We start from the raw sequence: 24,704 nt of genomic DNA, 5'->3' as shown, positions 1-24,704 counted from the left end.
AACATGTCTCGAAATTTCATATATCTGAGACCACCAGAAATAGGACTTTTCACAATGTTCAAAACGCCCTATCCACATTTACCACACATAAAGTGGCAATCAAAGCTCTCTATCTGCAGATACAGCGTTTTGATTGGCCTGAACATACACAAAGTTGGACATTATGAGCAGCATTATGTAATCAAAGAGTATATAAACAAAGAGAAGCGAAACTGAAGCATATATATTTGGTTGTTTTAAGGCAGCTCATACAATCTAGTGCACTTCTAAGTGCTCAATCTTATTGCTATATTTTTTATCATAATATATTTATTATGACAGGACGATATCTAAGTGACAAAAGTCTCGATTTAAAGATCCGACTCAGAGATTTGATGAAAAATTTGTTTTAATTACATGTCCATTGGAAGGTTTTGCTTTTTTAAAATACTGACATTATTGCACTCAGTTGTTTGTTTTAAATTATTTTCAATAAAAGCGTTTGATCTTTTTTAAACTACTATTTTACTTACTCCTTTCATTTCATGACATCTGGTTTGAAGGATACCTAGATCTTTGATCATCTCTTAACTTTTGAGCTAAATATGGCTATTACAGGGCTTTAATCCATGTGTTGACTGGATGAGTAATAGGAATTGCAACATATATCATTTTGTTGACTAATTGCAGGTTAATATCATAATTTAAACTTGTAATCCTTTGATAATCCAGTCATGGCAAATGGTCTTGTGGCAAACTAACAATGAGAAACCAGTCCAATTAAGCAATCAAAAGGCCCTATCTGCAGTGATAGGGCGTTTTGATTGCCTAGTGCCAGCTTAGTAAATTGTCAATTTAAGCAAACAAAATGCCCTAAGTGAAATAACTCCTTTGATTTTAAAGTTTCACAAAAAAAAAATTCGGTTAAGTTTGTTGGATATCTCACCATAATAAATCAATAAAAACAACTAAAATACTGCTAATACTGATGCCAGGCTTGACCAAAACGCGTTTGTGCTTGTGCTGAACAATTTACAAATATCAAGATACAGCGTTTTGCTTGCTCAGGGCAGTATAGTATAGGCTACTAATAATTCTGCCTGTTTGGTGCTATCAATCAGCTAACACTACTAATCCGAATAAAAAGCATCCATAATTATTTTAATGTTTTTTAAAAAGTTACAAAAGTTAGGAGCATCGACAGAGTCACAGATATTCATCAATTGCTGGCTACCATGCTATATGTTACCATAATTATTTTAATGTGTGTCAGTTAATCTCACAAAGCTACCCTCGTGTATAATTACCAAGATATCATTTTATGAAAATTAGTAATAATTTCATTCTTTTAGCATTATAAAGTTGGGGTTTCTTGACCTTTTTAACTTGACAATATTACGATCCTGCAATTAAGGCAGTAAAATCCAAATCCAAGTTAGCTGCGAAAACCTATGCATTGTTGTTTGCCGTCGCAATTTGATGACATGAGTAAGTTGCTTAGAAATAGTATTTAAAGTGGCTCGCCCTAAAGGTCAAAAATGGCCACTACCGGTCTAACCTTTAGCATTGGTATTGAGGCGAAGTAAAATACTTTTCATGATGCCTTTTCACCATAATATGGTACAATTAATTCAATGACAAAATTGGCAAAAGTAATATAAAACAATGGTGACAAACAAATATACCAATTGTGACATGCTTAGTCTGTTCTTCTGCTGCTGAAAAACCCTAAATGGCTAGATGCGTGAAAAAAGCAAAAAGTTTAGCAGCTACAATCTCGCTAGAAGGTTGAACTTATGTGATAAGTCTTTAGGTTGTGTAGGAATGAGAGGTTGACTTGTTTCTTACAATCTATTTAATCAATTGACTAGCATGCAAGAAGATAGCAAGCCATGCCACATTAGGAGAATGAGTCACTTTAAGCACAAACCACAATTGCATAAGTACATAGGTCATTTCTGCTAGTGAGAAGACCTTGGAGAATAAGACCACATTATGCAATTCTGTGCAGATTTTATTACTGCAGTTATACTTGTGCTGCAATACTTCTAATAGAGTGAAAAGCAAATGAGCTGCCCAACCACAACCTCCTTCATTATAAAGTTACAAAGAATAGGAATAACAACAATAGCTTTCATTCGGAGGCTGAGGCTATTGAGAAGTAGAAGGTGAATTAGCTAAGCAGGCAATAGTTGAACACACATAATAAGAGCATAGGCATCATGATTGACGTGCATGCAGACAATGAATTTATGTACAATTTCACTACTAAATTTTTTAGTAAAGCTAGACACCTTTGGTTAAAGAGTGCTAGATATAGGTCAAAACAAGCCAGTGACAAATCTCATGTTATGCATCCTTGTTTGGACACTTTATTTCTAAAGTGTTTAATGCATTGGAAGTTTAACATAAAAGTGTGCCAAGAATGCACAAAGAACATTGACAGCAATAACTGCATAGTACTGACAGCAATAACTGAATAGAACATGATGTTTAATTAAAATGTAACATAAAAATAAACGTGTTATTTTGTTTTGGTAAGCTTGCAGCAAAAATGTTTGTTGTGCACATAAAATATTGTTTTGCTCCAAATACTTTACAAACAAGTAATAATAACTTTATTGATGCAAGTTGTACTGAAATTATATTTGCTACGAGCACCAATGGAAGTCAAAATAAGTAATACAATTCTTACAGACCTTTTAAAAACAATGGCCTTTGCTGCTACAAAACAGTGAGTAGACCCATAGGAAGAGAAGTATATGTTCTTATACTGCTAAAAGTACCTTTGGTTCAGAAATCAGATTTGAAAAGAGCAATGAATTATTATAAGCATTGGCAAAATGTTTGGGATGGATAGGAAACAAAGCTGGGTATTGCACATGCTGGTAATTTAGCTAATGTAAATAGATTTCCTACACTACCTAATTGAAAGCATCAATGCAAAGTCTAAATACATGTAAATACTTACTAGCCATAGTACAGAGTGACCTTTTAATGTTTGTCAACATAACATCCGTGCCGCTTTGAGCATCTTGAAATTATATTAAAGTTGCTTTCATTATGAGCTCCCTTTGACGTTTTAAAGTATTAAAATGGGCAAATACAAGTTGCATTTTCAGAGAACTTTTAAATTCAAGTCATATGCCTCAAAAAGTTCCTCTGCGTTGTTTGTAGTATATTCTAAAAGTGCTAACACTACATTTGTTTTAAATTTTAAAGTTGACACAAATAATTGAGCAAACTATGTAGCTTATTAGTAAAACTTTTGTTCACATCAGCAAACAAACTGCATACATGCTGCCCGATACCGAAGGCCAAAAATAATAATATATATTGCTATTTATATTTTTACCAATAGTTTTGCAGTTTTGTTATTGTATAGCAATTTGTATAAAACCTACTGTATTTCAGGTTTGAGTAACTATGAGTTTTAGTAGTGTTCTGGCCCTTCCTATCGCGTGTTTTCAACATTTTGAGGTAATAATTAAAAGTCATGAGTTGAATTGCGCAACTTCAGCTGCATCTTATACATATATATCATTCGCCAAACTCATTGTCTTGAATCATCAAACTTTACTAAATCATTCAAAAGGAAATACATACACTTGTATCTCTAATTCTTTTATAGCTTTACCCTTTTACTGCCACCCATGTACAAACTAAGCTACCGGCCTACCGCCAGCCATTTCACCGAAAATTGCCAATTTAGCTTCATGATATGTACATGAAGCATGTATACTATTTTGTTTCAACTTCAAAGTTTATCTAGAAACTTTTTGTAATATATTTTATTTTGCTAAAATGTTAATATACAGTGCTATGCAAAAATCAATGTACCTTCACTTTGTGCATTGCTAAAGCTATGTGAAGCTACAATCGCTACGAAGCTAAAATGATGCTCTACAATGTCCCTTACACTCACAAAACTATTATTTTCACTATCATCAGAGTCACTGCTGCTACTTTAATTATCTGTGTAATCACAAAAATCTGAATTTGAATTGGCTATAATGTCATCAACATACATGTAAGTAATTATCTGTTTTCTGACTTGCGCGATACTTAACAAAACTTACACAAAAAATGTCCATTTTTATTTTAGAAATTCTCAAAAAAAATTTTGAAACTGCTTGGTTATCTTAGACTAATCTATTAGAGAAATCTTCAAACCACACTGACAATACCATAAAAGTTTTAAAATCATCTGTTATGTTTTTAACGAATAATAAAATTAGGTGATCACGCAATTGTTGGAAAATTCGCAAAAATGTGCATACGGCAGTTGCTGATAGATTTAGCATAAATTCGCATACGGTAGGGTAAGAGTAAAAACCAACAAAATATTTTTCAATCTCCTGCCTCTAAACATGATATCTCAAATCTGATAATTACTCTCAGTGTTGGCTTAGTAACTAAAAGTGGTAATGGGTAACCATAGAAAACTATTCATTTTATATAATTATGCAATTGCTAAGCAATTGCAACCATGACTTATAAAGACTAAGAAGAGCAATACTAAATCTCTTTGCTATGCTACATTCCTTTGATTGGTTTGCGCTATTTATATTATGTAATCTGCCAATAATAGATGAATAGAACACAAAAGTGGCATAATGGTTTATGTAAGCGTTTTAAATAATACAATGCTTGTAAAAATTGACAACTTTTCTTACTGAAGCTATGGCTATATCAAATTATCACACTAGTTTTTGGCTCGCATGTATATTGTGCTAGTTTACAGCAACTTATTGCAATATCGCATACCTTTAATTTGATGTCTGCAAATCAGTCTTTGGTGTGGGCCATCAATGCTTCTCATCCATCAGTTATCTATAACTAATTGATTAATTTGATTATGAAACGTCATTGATTATTTGCAACTATACAAAGAAAAACTACTTTTGGGTATGCTGTTACATTCTTACGTCAGGTATACATTTGCTAGTTACAGTAAGACTTTGTACAGTATATTTTGTGCTGGTGAATTTAAAGTTTTGCTTATCATAGTAACTTTGCCAAAACGTCAAATATTACTACATTTCAAAATACAACCTTACTGATATAATGTTTTATAGTTTGTAATCTATAATTATGTACATGTTAAAAAATATTATAAAATTCGGTAGATGAAACCTTGATTATTTTGACATTTTTTTTATGCAAACCAACGTGTAATTAGCAACATACCTTTTCTAGAAAAGAACATCCAACTTTGTCTAATACTCTCTGCCATCTGATGAATATACTGGCAATAATGCTTACCAAGTTTCTACAAAAAATGAATAGATAATTCAAATAACATAAACAGATATACAAACCAAAATGAATGCAAAATACACATTTTAGTTGACTGGTTAGGTTATTTTGGCAAACTTGAATGTCTGCCTCCTACTACTGAAGCTCTATAAAACAGCTAAACTCTTAATTACTACACAATTACTACACAAGATTCAAACTAAATACTAAAAGTTTTAAAATTCAAAGGCTGCATATACCCCACTTACTTGCTTATGCCTATGCATGTATTACTATTACTTACAAAATCATAACCGAAATACGCAAACTCTCACTATTCATGATAACAATAATACAATAACATAATGACCATGTTATTCTAATAACAGTTTTGACTGTTGGTACAACCACATTAATAACTTTACTTATCAGTTATCATTATAAAAAAGCATCAAAAATTATTATATTAATAACTGAAAATAGATTAAAGTTAGAGAATTAACTGATTCACTAAAATAACTATTAATTGTCAGCTGTTGTGTCTGTGTTTATGTTAAAAAACTGAACATTCGTGTAACAATAATAAAGTCCAAAATTAGGATTTTACAAAAAGTTTTGATATTCTCCTTTATGGTATTATAACGCTGAACTTTCTTGACTTTTCTATGCAGAACAATATCAGCAGTTGGATGACATAAACGGGTGTAAAAAAATATATCAAACGTGTTCTATGCTACATTCCTTAAAAATTATAATAATTGAAACATACTTTTTTCACGCTAGTCCTTTTTCAATATTAAACAAAATTTATACTGCTTTTCTACAACTGTATGTTTCAAGTAAATAAATTGTAAATTGACTAAAACAACATGAACAACTTACCAAATGTGACGTGCTCCCTTACATGTAGTTATTCTGCTGCTACCAAGCTGTAGTAGACTACATGGGTGAAGAACTAATAGTCCTAACAGCCACAGCAACATTATAACAGCCACATCTCGCTAGCTGTTATATACTGTGGTTATACTTTTGCCACTTTATTTCAATAAATTTAAAAATTCATTTCTTCGACTAAAAAACCATCTCTAAGGTATTGCGTTTGGATGCAAAGTTTCAAAAAAAGATTTATTTTGTGGCTGGATGCAACGGCAGCAAAAATATGAATTGTACTGATTATAGACTTATTTGAACTTTTACTACAGCCATGCTTAAACATCAGTGGAAACCATAATGTGCAATTATTGTGAATTTTCACAAAAAAGAGCAGATCAATGAGAAACTGTGCAAAAAAAGGGAGTGCTTAAATGGCAGTCTTGAAAACCATAAAGAGGGTCAGCAAATAAATTGTAATGTATTGTATTTTGTTAATATACAACTTTATTTCTCAAATCTAATAAAGCTATCATGAATATTAGCAAAACTGACTGTATCCGACATAGCTGCTAATTCCTTGTATTGGCTGATGATTAGTCATAAGATTATGGCAATATGTTTTTAAATAGATTGTGCTATTAACTGAAACGATACCAAAACACTTAAAAGTAAGAATATTTTAAAATTGATAAATGCCTCCTAGTTCCATATATAAGAGCCTCCTAGAGTTTGTAATTTATTGATAGAAAATTACACATTTTTGTTGGAGTTGTCTCCTCTTTTCCATATATATGAATATAGATATATAAGGCAATTATGGGAATCATGTTTAAAATACTTCTATAGGGTTGTTAAGCACTATAAACACTGCTAGAATTAGGAGGCTCCCTGGACGCCTCCTAATTTTTCAGAGCCTCCTAACATGGATTATATATTGATAGAAGCCTCCTAGTTGGGAAATATAGTTCTATATATATATATATATATATATATGTTGTATAAATGTACATATATATAAGTAGTTTAGCATCATATTTTGCTATATTTTTTTCAAATCTTTCGGGCTGCCTTTTTACCACCATCTCTTTTGGCAAATCCTTTCAAGTTCATTTTTTATATAAATAAGCAGTGAATAGTCCTTAGAAGCATTGTTATACATCATTAGTAGCTTCATAACAAGTATCTTATCATTTGTCTTCGCAAGTCTTATTTTTGTAAATTAAAGTAATGTATATCTGTGGCACCGATTGTATATATAGTGTAGTCTTTATATCTTTCTCAATAATTCATAGTTCGTTTTTCAGCAATCATCAAAAATGATTGTTTTAGTTTTTGAGAAGTTTAAAGCGGCATGTCACCTCTCATAAGGTTTGACATTTTACCTTTAAATCTTTTAGTCTATGTGAGGTCATACTGTGACTCTCGAAGGCTAATTGTTTGGTAGATACGAGAGGCTGCGCGAGAGATGGGACAAAAAGCATTCAAAGAGCGCCTGAAGCAGATTCAGATGTCTGAGTACGATGCCGAAGTGTACCACACCTTCTATGACAATGTAAGGAGGCATATTCAGAGCATGAGAGTTGTCTTGGACTCTCTACAGGCAAAAGGTGAGCACGTTTGACTTTTTGGTCTTTGTTGCACTTATTCTGAAGTTCTCAGCATTTGTAGATATATTTAACATGGAACACATATTTACCATGGAACACACAATATGCTGTTATGTTTGATCAAAGGAAGCTTTAGACTTTCAAATATCACAGTAAAAATGAAGATCGAAGATTGATTTTATTAAAAATTTAACGATTCTACATTTTTTATATTTGCCTGATTATTTCTCGGGTTTGAAATGACAATTTCTACTTCAGCTATTGTCAATGCATTGAATGCTTAACACCTTCAGTGTCCACTGTGAATATAACCAACTTCACTTTAAACAAAAAGATGTTGCATTTTCCTTCTCCAAAAAAGTTAAAACAAGTGATACGACAGCAAAGAATGTCAGAATGCTTATTATGGTATGCAGTGTGATATGGGCATCAACGGATGTATATTATTATGGTATGCAGTGTGATATGGGCATCAACGGGTGTATATTATTATGGTATGCAGTGTGATATGGGCATCAACGGATGTATATTATTATGGTATGCAGTGTGATATGGGCATCAACGGATGTATATTATTATGGTATGCAGTGTGATATGGGCATCAACGGATGTATATTATTATGGTATGCAGTGTGATATGGGCATCAACGGATGTATATTATTATGGTATGCAGTGTGATATGGGCATCAACGGATGTATATTATTATGGTATGCAGTGTGATATGGGCATCAACGGATGTATATTATTATGGTATGCAGTGTGATATGGGCATTAACGGATGTGTATCACCTGAGAAAGAAAAACCAACATAATTGTTAATTAAAAGCTTAGATACAATCTTCGAGAGCATCAAATCTTGTTCATATGTCATGATTTCTGGAAGGATGTCTTCATAGGCACTTCAACATCATTGAATTTTTTACATAATTTTTGGTAGCCACCACTTCAATCTTCAGCCATTTTCAGTTTTCTAAACTAGGAAATTCTGTACAATTTTTGCTTGCTTAATTTTGAGATCGCACAACTTTAATTAGCCGCGGTCAAAACATCCAACATATCATTGAACGGTTAAAAAAATCCTTTTTAGTCGTTCCCCATGAATGCCATTAATGAAGCCTGCACCTGCTTTATCACACTAACATAACAGGACTTATTAAAGAGGTGCATTTTTTATAGGCAAGGAAAGACAATGGCTTAAGAATCAAACTCATGGAGACCTTGATGATGGGAGAATAATCGAAGGCTTAACAGGGGAGAGAAATATCTATAGAAAGAGGGGAGAGAAGGAACCTGAGCCAGGCTCTCCTCAGACAAAACCCAAACGGTTTGAGCATCTCTCATTGATTTCTCACTTCTCACTGTCAGATATTTAGGGAATATTTCATTTCTAAGTACATAATAGCTTATGAGCTCTGATTCTGCAGATTACGTCTGCTGGTGGATGTGTCAGGGTCGATGTATCGGTTCAATGGGCATGACCTGAGGCTACAAAGGGAGATGGAGGTGGTATGCATGGTTTTGGAAGCATTCCATGGATACGACGAAAAACTTAAGGTAGGTGAAACTTACTGTTCCTTCAGTTCATGGCTCGTATTCAATAAAGTAATTGTTATTGTGTAAATACAGTCAAACATGGATAACTCGAACTTCAAGGGACCGAGCAAAAGTGTTCGAATTATCAGAGCATTCAAGTTATCAGAGCACTGTCACAAGTCCATATATTTACTTATTTATTAGTAGATACATGTACATATACAAACTATAATATAAATCAAAAGCAAAAATGGCTTGTTTCAAATTAAATGCTTCTAATGTAAAGTTTAAAACGTTTTCATGAAAAAGTATAGAGATTTTTCTATCACTTGAGATTGGTTTGTTGTTTGAGGTGATGTTATTGCCAGGACGTTTTTCAGATTGACATTGGCAAAACTTGATCGTTGTTGAAATGCTCAAAAGAAAAGACATTTTTTTCTTTTGGGGTTTTACCCACGATCAATTTTGCCGTTTTTTCTTGAAGTTTATGCAGATTACTTTACTTTACCTGGGATTCGTTAAGAGCAACACTCCGAGGCAGTTCAATTAGAAGTTTTACGAGGTTTTACGGTACCTTCTATATCACTCACGCTTTTTTAATAGATACTTATTGAATGTACACACGTATTCTGTGTTTAGGTCAAACGATGAATAGTTTTTTGTAGCTCAGACAACGTATACGTTTAATTACAACATTTTTTAAGACGTTTTAAACATTCAACATTCCGACGTTGATTCAACACGGAATCAACGTCGGAAAACTATTCATCACGGGCTAGCCGAGTCACGCACTCAAGGATTTTCGCCATGCACATACAAAACAACATGCGATTTTTGTTTTGTATGTGCGTGGCGAAAATTCTTGCACGCGTGACCCGGCAAGCCCGTGCTATTCATCGTATCGCAGTATAAATCAAATTTCACCAAACTTTTAGAAAAGTCGTTGACAAAAATATTTTGCCGATGGTGGTAATAACGACGCTTATGAATTACGAAAAGATGAAGTTTACCTCTATGGCTTTGAATAAAGTGATTTTCTAAAGCGAAAACAACCGTTTCGGTAGCTGTTGGGCAAAAAAACAGTTCGAATTAACAGTGTTGAGTTCGAGTTATCTATAGCAATTTATCATTACGTGGGAACGGACCAAAGGAAATGTTCAAATTAACCATGTGTTCGAGCTATCCGTGGACGAGTTATCCATGTTTGACTGTACTTTGCTGCAAGTTAATATTCTGTTGTCTACTAAGTTTTCAAAGCTCTGAGATCTCAGTCAGCATCATCATGAGCGCAAGTCACCTAGGTTGAGTATGTAGTTCGTTGCTGCTACTTAGTGTAGTACTACATGTACATGGCTAAAGTGACTTGTCATTAGTGCTATTAGTAGATAACTCCAACTAGTTCTGTTCTACAGACTCATTAGGTGCTCTTTACATCGGAGGTTACAGTTAACCCTTTCGTTGCCATAAACGCATTTATGTGTTTTCTAGGGTTCACTGTCATAGATGCATTAATCCGATTTTCCCAGCTATTGAGTATAAACCTGATTTTATTATTCGTTGACAACATAACATGGTCTTTTAGACTTTTATGAAATTGGCAGTGTTGTCCGAAGATTTCTCTATATAACTAGTCTAAAACAACGAATCAATTTTGAACTTTTGTTTGAGAATTTCTAATTTAAAAACGAACGTTTTTTTGTGTGAGTTCATTAAGTACCCCGCGCGAGTCAAAAAACAGGTAATTAGTTATGTTGATGACATTATAGCCAATTCAGATTCATATCTTCGTGGTTATACAGATAATTAAAGTAGCAGCACTGACTCTGATAGTGGTGAAAGTAATAGTTTTGTAAGAGTAAGAAACATTATAGAGGACCGTTTTAGCTTCGCATCGATCGTAGCTTCACATAGCTTTATCATCGCACAAAGTATAGATCCATTGAATTTTTGCATATGAATGTTGGTTAAAATGGTGGCAAAATAAAATATGTAACAAAAATGTTCTAGATAGAGATTGAAATTGAAAAAAAATACTGTATACATATCATGAAGTAATATCGGCAGTTTTCGGTAAAATGGCTGGCACTAGGCAGATACCCGAATTTGTACATGGTTGGCAGCGAAAGGGTTAAGCCTCTGGGACAATGTTGATTTGTTGTGAGATCCTATTTACTTGTTGATCAAACATTTTAGATCAAATATAAAGTACATGTAACTATGAGACTACACTTTGATTCATGTAATGTGTTTACTGTCTCAGAACCTCAGTACTTTTATAAATACTGTAACTATTGACATCTAACATTAAAATTAATGCTTTGTATCAAAAACTGAAATAACAAAAATAATAATCAATCGAAGGCATTCTGTTTTTGTGGAACTTTAGTGGCACTCAAACATAAGTGTAGGCCTGGAAGTATATGAGTATAAAGATAGAGGTAGTCATAGAGTTATGCTGATAGAGCTAGTAATAGAGTTATGCTAACTTGCTCCTACTCAGACTTGATTAGGTTTAAACCTGCTTAACTTAGATAAACTTTAGAGATCTACACGTTTCTTTTAGTTTCACATTTAAACATTGAAAAACTGAACAAATATATTAAAGATTACATAGGGTTTAAATATCGAATTGAATTTGCTGATGTACGCTGAAAATCAGTATATTCAGGAAATCATAAATAGACATTTGACCATCGCTATGTTTCCATGATGCGTATGTTGCGCTAGTTTAGCCAATCCGCAGGAGATCCGCATCATGGAAACGGCAAAAATGTGCAAGTTAAGCGAGTTTTGAGGTTCGCAAATCTTTATCGAGTGTTTCATGCTTGATGATGAAAACGGCGCTTGCAAAGGATGCGCATTAAAATATCGCTTAAGCTATTCCATTTTAAACATTTTCACACTTCAGTGTCTTGTTCTATTTGAGCAGTTGTTATTGTTATTTGAGCAGTTATTATTCAACAAGCTTATGTTCCAAATGTCGCCAAGCGTGACCAGACCGCATTGCTACTTGTTGACCTTTGGGGTCAATAATTAGCGATGCAGTTCAGTCTTTTTACCAAAGCACTGGCGCTAAATGTGCATGGTGCAATGTTCGTTGAAACACTTAGTTGCAAAGTAACTCAAATTACGCACAATTCCAAATGCGCATCATTCGAGTCATGCAAGCACAGTGTATATGTAGTTCTGGAATAAATTTGGTTCAGAATTAAGTGCTATCTATGCAGCATAGAGAGAATAAACCTTAACAATCAAATTTAAAAAAGCATAGGCTTACCTGAGATTTATTTATTTGACAGGATAGCTGGTTTAGACTAATACATAGTGAGTTTTGTTATTCACAAACCTTTATCAAATGTTTCATTCTTGCGAATATTGGAAACGGAACTTGCAAATGATGGAATTAAAATACTGCTCAGGCTTTTCCATTCGAAACATCGTCACACTTAAGTTATCTTTATTTCGATTTGGGTAGTTCCGAATGCTGCTAAGCTGACAAGACTGCGTCGCTATGTATCGACCTGTAGGGTCAATAATTGGCAACGCAGTTTAATCTTTTTACTGAAACGCTTGCTTTAAATGCGCGTCGTGTAAATGTCCATTGAAACGCTTAATTGCACAGTAACTCAACTCGTGCACAATTCCAAATGCGCATCATGGAAACATATTTTGTAGACTCAGTGTAATTAGGCTTGTGTGCATTTCAAGTCTTCCTACATTATAAAGGTCTATTAAATTTAGTTTGTGTTTTTTTCAAAAAATTCTCTAGTTAATATCATTCATTTGTACTAATAAACCAAAATTATATAATTATATAGTTTATAATATTTTTGGAATAATCTCTTTTTCATCTTGTTAAATACATCTCATCAAAATATCAACTCCAAAGTTCATCATGGCTCTTGCTGTTTAAACACAATTTTCGAAACTGGATTTCAGAGATCAAATGGTCTGTTTTTAGCCCGATTAAATTTGGAAATGGAATACGTGAGTACTTGAGCTGAGTGGTTTACAAGGTGCCAATATTAGGTTATAGTAGTCCATCAAGAGGAAACCCTAGTAAGAATTCAGGATCAAGCAGGCGGACATCTGCTACCGCTTAATTTTTTATACTCTTTATAAACCTGTCATGTCTATCTGGTCTGATTAACAAGGATGCGCATAATTCTGCAGCATTCCTTCTTGCACATACAATAACAATGAATTATATTCATGATTGGAAACGATTTTGATACTACTAACACCATTTCCTACTTCCTGTGGTTTAGTATGACATATACGGGCATTCTGGAGAGAGCCACTCTGTCAGTCTGACAACAGCCGAGGACCCTCCAAAGAATAACAAACAGCGGCTGCAGGTGCTCCAGACGATGCACGCCCACTCACAGTTCTGTCTGAGTGGAGACTTTACTCTCAAGGCCACCCGTGCTGCCATTGAGGAGGTATGCTTCACACGTGAGCTTTTGGTCAAACCTCTCGCTCTGTTGCAGAGTAACAGCTAGCACTGGCAACAGTTTTAATTGCGGCATTAAATTGAGATACCTCAGAAATTGAAATGTATTGCCAGGTATTACATGTAATATTTTGTATAATATTTTATATAATATATATGCATGTACATATATATTATATATAAAATACTGTAAAGACGCCATTTGAACGCTATGGCGTTCTATTTTTGCCCCTTCCTCTATGGGGGTGTTTTATTAGAGGTAGTGTTCAAATAGAGGGTGGCACTGTATTTTTGACTAGCTCATCAAGATAAATTTAACCCCTTTATGGGCAAAGTTATGCTAGGTCGCCTATATTTCGTACTCTTCTTCAGGCAAATTGACGTCAACGCCATCGCTGTCGGCATTTTTGATGAGTAGTTTTTTATATACGTCAAAGTATCAGACCGAGTGCAACAACGACCTACTTTGATTATAGATTATTAGTGAGATACAGTTATTAATTTTCTTGATGGAGATGCTTACAAAGTTTCTAGAGAAAACTGTAAATCTTTGGAGTTACAAAACAGACATAATGTTATTGAGTTTTAAAGATGTTTTTTAACATTTTAAAGTTAGAATATGCCATAAAATTGGCCGCTATAACGTCGTACGGTTTTCCTAAAAATATTTTCTCTTTGGGCATCAAAACTGTTTAAATTCTTCTAGTCAGATTGTAAACAACATTATGGATAAATCTAAAAACAGTGGATAGGATTTAGACCTTAGCGACTTCGAATCAGAGTGTAGTTCTGATGATTGCAACGATCGATCCTCTCAGGTACGCGTCACTAAAACTTAGGCACCTGCTACAGCAACAAGTACCTAAGTAATTGTTGTATATACTACCCGGTCATTACTAGTGCTATTTTGAGGAGACTTCTACCGATGAGTTTCTATTACGAGTTAGTGGAGATCAAAGAATTTCAAGGTGGCGGGCAAATAGAGGTGGCACTCAAAGGGCGTCGCTGTATTTTTCAACCGTTCTTCTTTAGTGGTTGTTCTATTAGTGATGGTGTTCAATTAAGGGTGACGTTCAAATAGAGGTTTTAGGCTGCATGCACTTCTATATACCATAAAACTACTGCCTAACCCGAAAGGAGAGCTTGATATCTCAGATATAGAGCCAGGTATAGAAACAGAAAAAATTGATATTGCTAAAATGGCCTGGCGCTAAAATTTGTTGCTTGATTGTCTCTTTAGGCAGTAGGAAAAACACAATTTTTACAGGGCTGTGATCTCATGCACACACATAAGTGGTTGATGTTATTTGCTGTGACTGAATATGCAACTGCATAACTCTTCGGAGATATTATTTTATTACTTTAGTTTTGAGAGAACAACTCCCATTAGTAAATTACTACAAATTTTTCATACATGCGCAGGTTGTCTCAGTTAGAAGGGTTAGACTCTGTCATACTCTGCGTTGTTACCGATGGTTGTGCTCTTGTGCACTTGCTTGCATATATGGTACATGCTGTAACCGATAGTTTCTTTCTAGTGTTTATTTTAACAACAGGTTGCCTTTTGGTATGTATTCTATTAACGGGTTTTTATTTTCAGCCATTCACTCTATTGGTGTTCTAATGACCTAAAAACCCGAACAAAAGGGGGCGGGTCTAAACCCGTTGACCCAGAAGTACTCGTGCCCAGCACTAGTTCTAATGACCTCCACTCAGGATTTCGTTCGAAGTGTTGGTTTTGTTGGTTACTGATAACAATTATGTTTCTTTTTGTTCTGTCAGTTGTTTTGTTTTTTTGCAGATAAGTAAGGAAGATGCTGATGAGCATTTTGTGATAGTTTTGAGTGATGCCAACTTTGATCGTTACGGTATCCCAGCCAGCTCATTCGCTGAAGTACTGAGCTCCAAAGACAATGTTAATGCTTATGCTATATTCATCGGATCGCTAGGAGATCAAGCTGACAGACTGGTGAAGGCGCTGCCAAGTGGACATAGTTTTGCCTGTATGGACACTGCTAAATTGCCTCAGATAATCCAGCAAATTTTCACCTCTACTTTCCTTAAATGAGTTCATTTCCTATGGTGAAGACAACTTCTCTCTCTGATTTTTGACAAAGTTAGCAAGTTTGTTTTGGTAAACTTTCATGGAATGAGTTTTCATATTTATTTTTTCATATTTCTAATTTAGTCACTTCCTTTTTACAATAGTCTATCTAAGATGGTAGGGTTCCTAAAACGTGTCCCTCATATTCACAACAAAAAGATTTTGTCAGGAAAAATAAATTTTTGTGCCAGATCTGCTTGCATATTTGTTCTTCTGTCGATTTGTTATTCAAGAGCTTGTGTTGATGTTATTATTAGTGTTCTACATTCGTACTGCTGCAATGTTTCAATATATCTTCAGAAAACGCTGTTCTTGTGAAACAAACAATAGCTATACTGATAGTAATATGAAGTTTCGATTTTAAGTTTGTGGCATCATTACTTTAGAGAAAGTAGTCAACAAGCTGGTTGCTCAGCCTATATGCCTTTCTTGAAAGCTAACTTTTGGTAGGCTATCAGCCCATAAGCTTTGATTCTTAGCGTATTTCCTACTGTCATTTCTCTAATAAAAACTGCATGGTTGTTGGAATAGGAAAACAAATAAGTTTCATTTTTGAAACTCATAAACATTGCATTAATGAGCTTTGAATATACAGTCAAACATGGATAACTCGCCCTCGGATAGCTCGAAAACATGGTTAACTCAAACGGTTTCTTTGGTCCGTTCCCACGCAATGATAAATTGCTTTAGATAACTCAACCTTAACTCTGTTAACTCGAACAGTTTTTTGCCCAACGGCTACCGAGACGGTTGTTATCGCTTTAGAAAATCACTTTATTCCAAGTCATAGAGGTAAACCTCAACTTTTCGTAAATCATAGGCGTCGTTATTACCACTGTCGGCAAAATATTTTTGTCAACGACTTTTCTAAAGGTTTGGTGAAATTTGATTTTTACCAAACATCCGCCTAGCGATGGCCCTTCGGAAGCAAGGAAAAGTGAGGTAACCTTCGCATAAACTTCAAGAAAAATCGGCAAAATTGATCTCGGTTAAAACGCTCAAAAGAAAAAGAAGTCTTTTCTTCTGAGCATTTCAACAACGATCAAGTTTTGCCAATTTTAATCTAAAAAACATCCTGGCATTAACATCACCTCAAACAACAAACCGATCTCAAGTGATAGTAAAATCTATACTTTTTGATAAAAAAAGTTTTAAACTTTACATTAGAAGCATTTAATTTGAAACAAGCCATTTATGCTTTTGATTTATATTATAGTTTGTATATGTACATGTATCTACTAATAAATAAATGGACTTGTGACAGTGCTCTGATAACTTGAACGCTCTGATAACTCGAACACTTTCGCTCGGTCCCGTGAAGTTCGAGTTTGACTGTATATTCAAATGAATTGGTGTTCAAACTATGCATAAAGACTTGCGCTACACTTTTCTAGGAAGCATAGAAGTGGCACCATAGAGAGTCCTAATGTCTGTTGTTATTTGGCATAAGTTTGAAATGTTCACCAGAGTGCAAATAAATTCTGAAGGAAAATTAATGCTCTGCTTCTATGTACCATTGAGAACTACTTAACTATTTCTTTAACCAACACGGTGCTTATTAATAGATATGGCCTTGAACATCTATGCCATGAAAAAATGTCATAGATGCAACTGATATCGAATTCATTAAATTGAATCGATTTCATGAACTTAATCAGGGCAGCTTTTGATATTAGGCGAATATTAAATTGTGTCATTTGTCATCAAGGCTAGCAAAGTTCTGTTCAATAAAATTGCTTCATGGCAACCACATTAAAATATCCTTTTCTTTCACCAACTCGGTATCCAGTTGAAAAGTCTGAAATTGTGCTGAAGAATGTCATTAATCTATTATTCTCTGTAATCTCATCGATGTTTACATCCTGGATAACGTTAAGGTATCGAGTTTAAATTACCGATAAAGGCTTTACCGCTGAATTGGAATCGCTCTATACGCAGTCAGTAATAACTAGAGATTCAATGATTTGTTACATTTACGTCAATGATGGAAAATGCGCATGCATTGGCTCGTATTTAATATACAACTACGTACATTGTTCTATTTTGTTTAGTTTCTCAGCCACCATAATACTGGTTTAGAATATGATTTAAACATAAAAACATCAGCCTTCTTGGCTCCATCCTCTAATTCCGCATAAGCAACCACTTTATTCTAGTTAACTAATATAAATGACATTTCTTTAGACGCAAATTGTCATACCTTTTTTTGCTTCATCAAAACCTTTTTATTCCAATTACAAAAATTGAGAAAGTCCCTCGTTTTTACCATGGGAAATAGTTTTTTGCAACTAATTTAGCTGCAATGTAATAGTTCCGTTGCATTGACCTAATATATCGGTGTTTATATTGATTATTGACATAGAGTATTGTTACACTGTCATTGTATCTGTTTAGGAAAAATGTATTTTAATATTGTAACCTTTATGCCAGTTGCGTGGGAGAAATTAGAAATTAAGTTTTTGGCTGCTGATCAGGCTAATTCTCTTTTCTTTAGTTCAGATCCCTTAGACAGTTTGTACATTTAATTCAGCACATGCTTTACTAAAAAGGCAATAAGGTTGTCTCCTTCTACTTCCCAAATAGCATGTGCTACTAGGAATTTTCTTGTCAACAACAATTTAGATTGGCGAACACATTGCCTAAAGAAATTAAGTTTTCCCTCAGCCTATGTATGTTTATATTTCCCGTTATTTTGTAAGATAATTTTGCAATTTTGTAAATATTTACTATAATAAGATACTGGCCGGTCTTTCCAAGGCTACACTAAGAGCGATAAAAAAATTTCCTTAGTTATTACACCCTTATACTCAGCTTTGAAGCCAAATGCACTACTACAGCTCCATATTATAACCTCGCTGTTTTCAAGAACAATTACGCATTTGCTGATGATACATCATGATCTCTCATGTCGCATAGAACTGCCGGCATAATAGTTCATATAATTTCAATTCATTTTCATTTCAGAAAATAATGGCTTAGAAACACATTCTCAAAAAAATCTGTTACACTATATACTCAAATATACTGTAATAGAGTGTAAATGGAGACAGAACAGGAAATTCCTATGACTAGTATTACTGGATACACCAACTCTTATAAAAAGTGGTAGACTAGCCACTGACCACTTCTTACAACAGTAAAAAATTAGCAACTTTGCGTTAGATTAATGGCGAAAGTGTTGCTAGGAAGATGAAAAACAGCTATATTTGTATAATAGTCTCTTCCAGGTAAAGAAGAACTGTAATAGTTAATAGTACAAAAAAAAATACAGTAGTAGTAGGTGTTTAAGGTACACAATAGGCATGATCAGCAAAAATATGTAGGGGAAGACGGAGCACAGTGAGCCAATTTTTTTGTTTCTCAAATTAAATATAAGTGACTGCTTGAATTGAGCTGAAACTTGGTCTATAGAAAGTTCAACATGTTGTTATTATTGTATTTGAATCGCAATGCTCCATTTTGGATCAATCGCGAGAATTTATTGTTTTTGCAACATGTTACACCTAGCTCACTTTGCCCCACTACCAGGGCAAAGTGATCCACCCAATGGGGCAAAGTGAGCCATAGCAATAAATATGTGATTTGATTGCACATAATATATATTTGATATCTTTAACTGTGTTAAAACATAAAGTGTGACAATGGGCTAACTAAATTTGACTCATGACTAAGACATAGAACATGGTAAACTAAATATACAGAGTTTATAACATAAAATGTGAAAGCAAGTTGTATAAGCATTATCATGTAATAGTGTAGTGCAAAGTGTGTTGCCTACAATGTCTCCATCAGCAGTATTATTGAGAATAGTTTATTTTACAGTATAATCAGATAAATCCACACTGAATGTAGTTCGATTTCTAATCCTCAGAGGCCCACCAGTGTTTACTGGCTGTTCCAAAAATATAACTATAGATTCGAAGTCAACATCATGAACGTCTTCCTCCTCTGGATAAACAAAGCAGTCTTCAGCTTTTCTCATGAAATTGATGGTAACAGAGTTTTCATTACATTTCATGACTCTTCCTGCATACTGAACATTAATGGTTGACTTGCAACAAAATTCACATTACAGTTATTTGGTATCAAAAGATTCACCATGTCTTACTCTGCTGTGTTGCAGGTGAGTCTTGTCTTGTCATGTCTTACTCTGCTGTGTTGCATGCCGTCTTGTCACGTGAGAACATCACGTGACAAGACGATAACCAAATTTCATGGCTACGTCATCGAAATATAGAGATTCCAATCAACGGCGGCTTTTCGTTTTTGAGCGTTTAAGAGCTTGTAATCTCATTTCCACATATTTTGCACTTACAACACAACAGAGTAAGACATGGTGAATCTTTTAATACCAAATAACTGTAATGTGAATTTTGTTGCAAGTCAACCTTTGCTAGTTTCGTACCAAACTAAAACATGATCATTGATGTTAATATTGTCTCTAGTAGGAGTTGGCACATCTTCATCTTCATCTGGACTTTCTTCATCAGAACACAATAATTCTTGGGCTAACTCTCTTCTTCTGATGACGAATCTGTTTGCTGTTTTTTCTTAGTTTTTGTTGTCTTGTTCTTAGTCACAGTTACTTTGGATGTTTTTAGCGTAGATCTAAACCAAGTAGACACATGTTGCTACACTTTAAACACCGGCTCACCTGCGTTCTTGTTTCTTGACCAGCTTGGTGGAATGCTCAAGTCATTAGCCATGCTGTATTCGTAAGCCAGTTTACGTACTTGTTCAGTAGATAAACCATAAAATCTGTTGTCTAGATTTTTTACATGGCCAGCCAACTCTTCTTCTTGCTTCTTGGTGTAAACTAGTTTCACTTCTACGCTGTGCATCTCCAACACGTCCTTTTTCAATATGCCTCTTAAGAGTCATACAGTTCACACCATGAATTTTGGCAGCTTCTTGAATTGACTTTCCATTTCCTTCTTCAAATAATCTTTGCAGCATATTCTACTTGACTTATGTCTGCCTGCCCAATTTTACCTTTGTAGTTTCGTACCATTCTAAAATGTAAGCAGTACTTGCTTTAGTTTTGTGTAACATTTTCAAGAGTTTGTGTATGTGCGGGGCAAAGTGAGCCATTGGCTCACTTTGCCCCAATTGACTTTTCCTGAGAAAAATAAGCATGCAAGAAATTGTAGATGCGCAAGAGTTTTCATTTTTTACATGCTTACTATAATCATATAGAGTAATATTTCTCTACATTTTTATTTATGTAAAACAAAGCATTAACGCAAAATGAAGACCACAAACTCAAAGCTGGAAATTTACAAAAAACATCAAAAATCAGTTTTTTGGTAATAAATTTCTTACCTTCAGCTTTCCACTGCTCTTTCTTTATTTAAAAGGACCTCCAGTGACCACATGACCTTTTGTAAAAACGATAACTCCAAATACAAATTACAATTTAAAAAATATATGGTGGATCACTTTGCCCCTTGGCACACTGTACCCCGCCTTCCCCTACAGTGATTTGGACTTAAACTAAATCTCCACTTTATTTCACTGATCAACGCTGACAACAACAAACAAAATTGAAAAAAAACAATAAATAGAGTAAAATAATAATAACAAGAATTTAGTAGTATTTAAAAAGTAAATTTTATGATACACAAGCGTTTAAGGGACAGAACAGGCAAAATGTTTATGCCTGATGTGTTCAGTAGCTAATGATAACCAGTCGAAAAAGTCCCGTTGTGAATATGAAAATCTTGATCATTTCTCATCATGTCAAAAACTTGCAGTGACACAGAGTATGAGGTTTGATAAGAATCATATTCAATTTATCCACAAACTGACTCGGCATGAATGAGTTATAATGCAGACCTTATGTACAAGTTAAATTACATTGTGGCACTCTTGAGTATTAGGAAGTACAGTATGATGAAGAACAAGTTCTAAAAATCAACTTGTTTTGATTAAGGCAAAGAAATTAGCCAACACATAAAACTATTCTGATAAGGCTAAAAACTAGGTCGGAAAGTCAAGAGAATATTTGAGGCAGCTAACGTATTGAGTGTGCGTAATAAGACATTAACAATATCAGATAGTGTTTATTTATTTTTAATTAAAACTTCAATTGATTTTCATTGCTATGAAACAGTTCGATATCTTATTATCAGGTCTGATTGGTCAGTTATTTGTTGAGGCATCGTATTTAACAAACGGTTGTGGAGCTGAGTTCTTCGAGGTTGTTACTGAAGCTGGTAAAACTGCTAGACCGACGGTGACAACTTGTGTCTGCCATTCTGCCTGTCGTTCAGCAAGTACGTAAGTTGTAACAGCTTCAGCACAGCTAGATATATTTGAGACTTGCTGTTTCCATGGTTACTTTAACTATCAAGAAATAAATTTTTTTCTAAAATAAAAATAGTAATTATTTTGGCCAAGTGTTAAAGGTAAGAAAGGTTTTTACAGGATTATTTATTTAAAATTAATGGTGAACATATAGAAGCAGCGTTTTATATCAATACCAGATGTTCAATGTTCTACTCATTGTTTTAGCAAAATTATGATGACCATTGAAATTGCGTTTATATTTTCCTTGATCTTTTTATATTATCGTCAGCATGTAAGTTTATAACTAGAAATGGATCATAATATAATCGCAAGTTTTGTGTAATGTACTGGATGTATTCATAAACCACACTTTTTGTATTATTCGGACAATGCAAGTTATGTAGGCGTACAAATGTGCCATTTAGTTAGACCTTATTTTTCTGCAACTCATCCTAAAATGATCTCTTGAAAAATATTAACTGAACTTATAGATTTGTTGTGAGAACTTTTTTTATATAAATTTTCATTTTTTTTATGTTTCAGTTTTGAAAAACTATACTTGTTTATTTAAATAGCACTTTATTCAAAGTTTCAGTAATGCACATAATTTAATCTTGCCAGAGTTCATGAAACACTAAACAAGGCAAAGTAATGTTTAAACATTTTAATCTAGTTTTAAACGAAGCATTGCTATGACTTGTTCTGGATCATAGATACCAAGATAAAACGATATTCTAAATACCAACTCATAATAATGCACAAATTTATCCATTTTTAAAGAAGAGCATAATTTAAAAATCCCAAGAAAACTGTGTCTTATTTGTCTTTTATTTACCGTAAAACTGGGACAGCGATAACACGTACGATGCTTGCCTTTCTGTTAGAATATTATTGATGCTGAAGCTTTCAGAAAAATTTTACTTCTGCCGCTGTCACCAAATGTTTAAACCCAAATTTACTGTTTTAGGGAAACAACCAAGAAGAACTTCGATTTCTCTTGAAATAAACAGAAGTAACGATGTTAGGAGATATCCATAACATCACCCAAAGGGACTTACAGCTAGCAGCAAATCAGAGCCACTTGAATGACCTCCACAAACTTTTCCTCATGCTCGATGGAATAATTGGCTCTATTATTTCTATTATCGGTATCCTTGGAAACATTATAAACATTTTTATTTTTGCTCGTTTGCTTCAAACTAACAAATCAGCAGTAACCTGTTTTTTGTTAGCGATATCAGTCAGCGATTTAGCCGTGGTTCTCATTTATGCTTTATACGCCATGCTATGTCTCGTTACACCACCCACCCCGATGATTGAACTTACTGATATCACAGAAGAACAGGCTGGGTCTTTTGTATATGCTTTTTACCATCTTTGGGAAATTTTGGCAAATTTCCTTGTCACACAATCTTCCTGGTTGACAGTTTCTGTGATGGTCTTCCGGTTTATCGCTGTCTACTACCCTCTGAAGGCAGCTATTTGGTGCACAATTTTTAGAGCTCGATGTTTGATTGTTGCCATAGTAGTTGGATCATTTCTCATACATGTTCCAATGTGGTTTACACTGCGTATAGAGACGATTCCGCAATACAATGTGTATTTGTTTGTGGATACAGATCTGGCTAGAAATCGTGCCTACCACTATCTTTACCTGGTTGCAATTATAGAAGGACTGAACAGTTTCATCCCATTCACAGTATGTTTAGCTCTCAGTATAATGCTTATATACACGCTTAAAGCCCGTCGAATGTCCCTAATTAGCATAACGGTCAATCGAGTGTCTAGGTTGGAGCGCAGGCTAGGAGAGCAAAGAAGGATAAGTGTCACTCTCATCGCTGTAGCCATGATTTATATCATATGCACCATACCTTCATTTATTTGGAGGAGCACCAAGTACGTGATGCAAGATAAAAACAGAGAACAGTGGCAAAGAATGAGAGCCATAGCAGACATATTTCAGATACTCAACCATTCAGTTAACTTTGTGATCTACATTCTATCCAACAACCGATACCGAACAAAGCTTCATGAAACATTATTCTGCCATTCAAGTGAGAAATTCGAGACCAATAGATCTATGGCACTGAGTATTAAGACATCCAAGTTTTCAATAAGAGCTGGCAGTTCAGCCCAAAATTCTCCAAGACTGTCGAAAAAAGTCACGAGGCCGAAACGTATCCTTGGCAAAAGTCAGCCTGATGACTCTATCAGCATGTCATCAAAACTTCAACGTTCTTCAGCTTACTTCAGTAGCGAAGCAGATGTGTCTTTGAAAAGTAGTAGCAATGCAGGAAATGGTTAGACTAACAACTAAATCATTAACTCTCAATAAAATAAGAATTATTATTGTTTTTTGTAAATTTTAAAGGACTTTATTATATGCTTACCAATAAACCTTTACTGATTGATTCTAAGGTGTACTCTAAATCTTACAATTTTTTGATGCTTTAAGCTAGTCATGTTTGTGACATTTTGTTTGCAACTTCTGTCATATTGGTAATTAACTACCTTTAACGACTTGTTTATCTAGTTGTTATATCAACAAATCTAACCAATCATATTTCAGTTAAATAGATTGCTTGTGGCTTCTATGTAAATTGAGTCTTATTTTTTACAAACTATTC

At 34.2% G+C, this 24,704-nt stretch overlaps 2 protein-coding genes across 2 annotated transcripts in view; both read left to right on the top strand.

Moving 5' to 3' along the window:
• LOC137401070 (von Willebrand factor A domain-containing protein 8-like) overlaps nt 1-16,098 on the top strand; it is a 127,934-nt gene extending 111,836 nt beyond the window's left edge. Inside the window, exons 31-35 of the mRNA XM_068087420.1 lie at nt 7,535-7,697; nt 8,876-9,023; nt 9,124-9,253; nt 13,501-13,674; nt 15,487-16,098. Coding sequence (XP_067943521.1) covers nt 7,535-7,697; nt 8,876-9,023; nt 9,124-9,253; nt 13,501-13,674; nt 15,487-15,753 — 882 coding nt within the window. The 3' untranslated portion in view covers nt 15,754-16,098. The remainder of the gene's footprint in view (nt 1-7,534; nt 7,698-8,875; nt 9,024-9,123; nt 9,254-13,500; nt 13,675-15,486) is intronic.
• Nucleotides 16,099-23,095: 6,997 nt separating this feature from the next.
• LOC137400919 (FMRFamide peptide receptor frpr-18-like) lies at nt 23,096-24,382 on the top strand. The gene has a single exon (XM_068087259.1). The coding sequence runs from the start codon at nt 23,096-23,098 to the stop codon at nt 24,380-24,382; it is 1,287 nt and encodes a 428-aa protein (XP_067943360.1).
• The last annotated feature ends 322 nt before the right edge of the window (nt 24,383-24,704 follow it).

This window comes from Watersipora subatra, chromosome 7 (assembly GCF_963576615.1).
Source record: "Watersipora subatra chromosome 7, tzWatSuba1.1, whole genome shotgun sequence".
Lineage (NCBI taxonomy): Eukaryota > Metazoa > Bryozoa > Gymnolaemata > Cheilostomatida > Watersiporidae > Watersipora > Watersipora subatra.
Note: the sequence above shows the minus strand (reverse complement) of the source record. Positions and strands in the feature narration are given on the sequence as shown.

What these genes read in the sequence shown, in the direction of transcription:
- LOC137400919 (XM_068087259.1), top strand. Translation starts at nt 23,096, where the DNA reads ATGTTAGGAGATATCCATAACATCACCCAAAGGGACTTACAGCTAGCA.